This window comes from Rhagoletis pomonella, unplaced genomic scaffold (genome assembly GCF_013731165.1).
Source record: "Rhagoletis pomonella isolate Grant_MI unplaced genomic scaffold, Rhpom_1.0 Rhpom_scaffold_00011, whole genome shotgun sequence".
Taxonomy (NCBI): Eukaryota; Metazoa; Arthropoda; class Insecta; order Diptera; family Tephritidae; genus Rhagoletis; species Rhagoletis pomonella.
The window spans coordinates 7,228,909-7,235,077 of NW_023458565.1; the positions used below are offsets into that span (position 1 = coordinate 7,228,909).

A 6,169-nucleotide genomic window follows, 5' to 3' on the forward strand; every position below is an offset into this window, starting at 1 on the left:
TTTGGAAAGAAATATTTTTAAAGCATTTTATATATAACTTTTTAAAACGGCCAAATCAAAAAACTAATCACTTTTTATTTATAAAAAATGCGATTTTTGTAAACATCTTTAAAATATTTTCTAACTACTACTTTCTGAAACTCCTTTCGTTTGGTACCCATATGGTGGTACATATTTTTCTTACCTAATATGATTATTTAAACAGGTGGCAACTCTCCTATAGTTCAGCTAGGAAACAAAGGTTTTTCGGTTGATACCCATTTTGTAATTATTGATTTATTTTTTTAACAATTGGAATATAATTTTTTAAAAGGTGGCAACTCTTTTCAAACAAGTAAAACCATATTGTACATACAGTCCAAGCCTTTTAATTTGACAGACCTCATTTTGGAAAATCGAACGAACGGTGCGGATATGATGGCATTGATTTTTACGTAATTTCAATTTAATTGTTCAACAGGTGGCAACTCTTTTCAAAAAAATAAACCAGTTTTAACCAGCTTTAATTTGACATGCCATTTTTGAAAACCGAGCGAACGGTGAAGATCTTTTATCCTGAACAAAAAATGCCTTCGTGTAGTATATGTACATATAGATTGTATTTCCAGATATAGATTTTTACACTCTTTTGTGCATTTGTACTGTATATTTATATTGTCTACATTGTAGAATCTCCTATATTAGATTACCATTTTCACTTGCTTATACAAAAACAATTACTTACATACATCTGTAGAGCAGAGGCATGCTAACCAAAGAGTTAATAAAAGTAATTTTTTGTAGTCGACTCCCAGGTACCACGACGGTTCACTTCACCTTATTGCTCGTTTCAACTTTTTTTCTCACATCCAAGTAGGCTTTCTTATAGAATTTACCAAATAGGTATATCATTATTATGGCTTGTATCACAGAGAAGACACAAAAGATTTTCGGAACACTGCACTCAGGAGCAATTGCCAGTGGCCACATATTATGTATGAATGCCAAAATGAATTGCACCAATTGGATTTGTGTAATATACCTTTTCCACCATAGTGAATTTTTCAAATGCGGCCTGGTGGCACTCACAAAATAATAGCCATACATTATCACATGCACAATAGAGTTCATGATGCCTGTTACGACGACATGTCCACCTGCACCAATATTCCTCATATACACGATTCCTGTCCCGGTCATCATTACATGATGGTAAACATGGAGGAAAGTCACTTGTTTGTAACTTTTTCGTAGCACAAAGCATATTGTATCGAAGAGATCGAGATACTTATTGGTGAAATAACAGTAGCCGGTTATAAGCTCCATCCACTTGAGTGGATGTTCCCAAGGCAGCACTGTCATACAACTAAAGGGTACAACATATTTGTAAATATACAAGTATATAGCCTGAAAGTGTGAAATCGCAGCGATATTAATGGGCGTTTGCTCCGATTTAGGTACATATTTTTTTGGTTTCGTAGTCATAAATATACATAAATACTTAGTAAACTATGCACTTACTAAAATAGCCATAAAGGAATTGAAAACTATCTGTATTATATTGTAATATGCCAGCACCGTCGTCAAGTTAAACGGCTCTCGATTCCTCATAAGCCACGGTCCAATTTTGAAGACAAATGCCATGTAGAAAACTTCGATTAGTATGCCTACCCAGAGGGCGCCATGGTAGGGTAAATATTCATAGCCTTCGAAAAAGAAATTTGAAATCAAATCAATCATTTCATAATTTATAAACAAAAGTATTTAGGTATAGAGGATACAAATATATGTATGTATATTTAATAGTCCTACCATCTTTGCTGGGACTCGGACTTGTGAGCAAGTCGTAGGTATATTGCAAAAGATTCGACATTTTGCCGGCCTCCAACTAGTCAAATGTTTACTGAATGAGTTCCCAGACAGTACTGGTTCACACTTCCGCTTGTAAGTTTACTGGCGCGCAACATTTTATGCCTACTTTGTATGAGATTGTTAATATTTGTTCGTTGATTTTTAATGCAGTTCAAATGTCTGTCTAAATTTATTCAGTTTTTCCGCAAAAAAAAAAAAGTATTTTTTTCGATTAAACTTGTTTAATTGTTAGAAAGTCAATTCATAAATTTGTAGTACAAAGGTTCAATTATGTAAATGTATTGCACATATCGATGGTCCTCTGCAATAACGAGACAACTCCAAGTTTCATGTTTTTCAGTAGGGCCGTACGTAATTACTGTGGATTATTTGCAGCCATTCTGTAAAAGCATTTCTAACCTATCGACGATTTTCACTAGAGTCCGACCGATTAATCGGTATCGGCATCGGCATTGGCCTTTTTTTGCCGATTCTTTGGAATTTCTTTTCATATGTTCAGGTGAAGCGACAGCTAACATCAAAAAACATTTGCAGACAGCTCACAAATTAATTTTTTTTTTGTTGAATGTGTTTCATGTTTTTTTCATACAAAAGTATGTTCGAAAATTTTCTTTTATATGGAGAACACTGTGCCAGCACAAAAAAAATTGCCAAAAATTAACATGATTTTATAGCAGCTGGAAACTTGCACTGCATTATACTAAAATTAAATGGTCTACAAAACTGCATACCAAAATTCTGATTAAACAGTTTCAAATTTTGGTGAAAATAAGCAGAATTTTTCTAATTTTTGTACAAAGTTTGAAATCTGAATTTATATGCAGACTCTACCTACCGGGGAGTTCGTTCTCCGGGAAATCCTCCAATAATTAACTCGCAGGGGGTAGCATTTTGCCCAAAAATTTTGGAGGCGGGAATTCGAACTTCGAATTTTTTGACAGCTCCACTCCGCCATTTAATATAAAAAATCCTCAGTGAATTTTTATTCTTAATAGGAGGAAAGGGAGTTTCTGTTCAAAATCGGCAAGATGGTGTTTGTTGTATACTAGCTAGACTTTTATAAAGAAAATAATGAACAGTAAATAAGCAAAAAAACAAATGCCAAATGCCCAAACTGGTCAAAATATTGCAATTGTTTTATTTTGTGGACCACTATATGTATGTAGGTACATACATACATACATACCTAGCATATAAGTTCTTTTGCATTGAGTGGAAAATAGTACAAAACGAAATTAAATTTTATGTTCCTAAAAATTTCTTGCTTAGCACCATATTAAACATTTTTTTATGTAATGTACATAAATGTTATATATGTACATATATTTTTTAATGTACATACATATGTATGTCATCATCATCATCACTCCTCATACAAAAAAAAAAAAAAAATTGGTACTGTTTTTCCATTGGAATTATAAAATCTATTATATTTTAAGACGTCCACCAAAATATTTCATAAAAATATTAAGATTTGAAAATACCTCCAAAAATGGAGTTTTTTTATGAATAAAAATAGTTTCTTAAAGATATTTTTTGAAAAAATCCCCTCAAATGACAAAACGGTTTAAGCTTAAAAAATTTACATAAAAATATTAAAAAAAATTAAAAAAAAATTTAAACGGAATCGTAATGATGAGATTTTTAATGCTGTTTTTTAACTTTTTTCAAAGATTGGTATAAGAAAAACTTGAATAACTGAACCTAAACTCTTCCGATTTAGACTTGTGAGATATCATTGGAAAGATATTTTCTCACCATATTTATTTCTTTGCTACTAAACTCATTCAAATGATGAAAGAGAAAGGTAGGATGAGCGAACATTATTCAAAGTTGAATTAAGATGTGTTGGTATTTGACGCAAAAAAAAAATTGGGACACGAATGACTTTTTTTTGCACATAAATATAGTGGGAAAATACTATTTACGTTTTTCGTAAATCAATCTTAGAAAAAATAAAAAAACAGCATCAAAAGACTCATTATTACGATTCCGTTGAAAAGATTTTTAAATATTTTTATGCAGATTTTTTAAGCCTAATCTGTCCAGTCATCTGAGCGGACTTTTTTCAAAAAGTTCTTTAAGAAACTATTTTTATTCATAAAAAACTCCATTTTCAAATCGGTCCAGCTTAATATTTTTCCAAAAAATTTTGGTGGACGTCTTAAAATATAATAAATTTTGTAGTCCGGGCGTACAAACCGCAACTTTTTTTGGTGATGCAGTCTAATGTACATACATGTTTATGTAATGTTCATAACAAGCCAAATAATTCAATTATTTCTTTTCTTTTGTTTCGTTAACCCCGTTAAATTAACTGATTTTATGAATTAATACATTTATTGGCTTCGACATCTGGCGATTCTTTCCCCATAAGCCGATTAATCGGCATCGGTACCTGAAAAAAAAATGGAATCGGTCCGAACTGTAGTTTTCACAATAAATGTGAGACATGTTCCACTGTCAAGTAGTAAAGGTTGCCTACTTCGATTTTCTGAAAAATAACACAATTTCGCCACCTGTCGGATTCGTAACAAGTACGCATTTGCACAGAAAAATATATGGCTATTTATTAACCCAATCCGCTATATAGCTCAAAAACATGAAATTTTGAGTTGTGGCGTTATTTCAGAGAACAATCGATGTGTACATACATATGTATGCAGGTTCATTGAACTATATTCGCCCGCCGCCGTAGGTGAGTGGTCGAAGTTCTGTCCAATCACTCGGTAGGGCCCAGTTCGATGCGTGGTTCGACGGTTGCCGTCATACATATCGTCGATGTTTTTGCAAAACCACCTAAATCGCCGTTGTGGCAAAAATGATATTTGGTAACCCTGAACTCCAGGCATCGAGATCTTAAATCGTTATTAAAACAACAGATTTGTAAAATAATAGCTAGAGAAAATGCCGCCTATCAAAGCAATGCCTTCAAAGAAAAACCGTTTTTTCGCTCTCCTGTAAAATTTGAGTGCCGTATGCGGTTTTGCAATTGGTCGATGGGCAGTTTTGCAAAAACACCGACGACATGTAGACTAGCAGAGCACCCGACATCGTTCGGGGTAAACAAATCAAAATATAAACAAGTAAGAAAGTCTAAGTTCGGGCGGAGCCAAACATTAAATACCCGGCGCAAGTATTAAATATATGTTTTTCACCTTTCCGAAAGCTACCGCTACATGGTAAACCGGGGTGTATCCATTTTGAGTAAATTAGCGTCCTTAAATTTCGAAATATTGAAGTTTCAAGCATTTCTGAAATTTACTGTTATATGAAAAGCGGCCATAATTTTAGTTCGATTTCAATAATTTTCAACGTTTTGCTTCTATGTGGCAGGCATAGGAACCACACCGAGTTTGGTACAAATTGGTAGAACGGTTACCGAGGTACATATATGTGATCATAAGTGGGCGGTGCCACGCCCATTTTTCAAAATTTTATCCTAAACGTATATCTTGGTAAAGAATTGTTACAAGCATCAATTTTGAATAAATTAGCTTCAATAATTACTGATTTATCGAAGATTTCGTATTTCTCTAAATTACCGTTATATGGGATGTGGGCGTGGTTATTGTCCGATTTTTTAAATTTTTGGCCATTTCGTATGTTATACCAAGGTTAACAACTGTGCCAAGTTTAAGAATAAATTAGTGCAGCGGTTACCAAATTATACCCATGTAACCATAAGTGGGCGTGGCTACGCCCATTTTCCAAAAATTTATAATATTCTTATTTTTCGTCTAAAACTTAGTGTAAATATCAATTTTGAGTGAATAATCTTCAGTAGTTACTAAAATATCGCAGTTTTCGTATTTCGGAAAATTACCGTTATATGGGAGGTAGGCGTGGTTATTGTCCGATTTTGCCCATTTTCAATACCATCCGTCCTACACCCGAAAGAAGTGCACATACCAAGTTTCGTTAAGATATCTCAATTTTTACTCGCGTTATCGTGTGCACAGACGGACGGACGGACGGACGGACAGACAGTCACCGCTTAATCGACTTCTCTTTTAATCCTGATCATTTATGTATACATTTGTCTATATCTATCTCGATTCGTTTTGCCTGTTACAAACAACCGTTATGTGAACAAAGTTATAATACCCTTGGGCACAAGTGCGCTCGGGTATAAAAACAGTAGTACAAATATACAGTTCAGCAAAAATTAAAGGAAAAAAACTATTTTTTTTTTTTTTTAAATTAAGGCATCCTTATGAACCGAACTTTTAGCTTTATCGTGCTTCAACTACTTTATATTTGTCATCATTTTCTGAACTACAAATCTTGTTTTATTATTAATAGATAGAATTTTTAA

At 33.3% G+C, this 6,169-nt stretch overlaps 1 protein-coding gene across 1 annotated transcript; it reads right to left on the bottom strand.

The window, feature by feature from the left end:
- Positions 1-577: 577 nt before the first annotated feature.
- On the bottom strand, positions 578-1,642 carry LOC118747337 (elongation of very long chain fatty acids protein F-like). The gene is made up of 2 exons (XM_036481380.1): positions 1,501-1,642; positions 578-1,386 (listed from the first exon to the last, which is right to left on the bottom strand). Exons 1-2 carry the CDS (start codon positions 1,621-1,623, stop codon positions 808-810), a joined length of 702 nt encoding a protein of 233 aa, XP_036337273.1. The 5' UTR covers positions 1,624-1,642; the 3' UTR covers positions 578-807.
- Positions 1,643-6,169: the final 4,527 nt, after the last annotated feature.

Coding starts and splice junctions, on each gene's coding strand:
- LOC118747337 (XM_036481380.1), bottom strand. CDS start 1,623: ATGGCATTTGTCTTCAAAATTGGACCGTGGCTTATGAGGAATCGAGAG. Junction 1,387..1,500: donor ATTCCTTTATGGCTATTTTA/GTAAGTGCATAG, acceptor TCACACTTTCAG/GCTATATACTTGTATATTTA.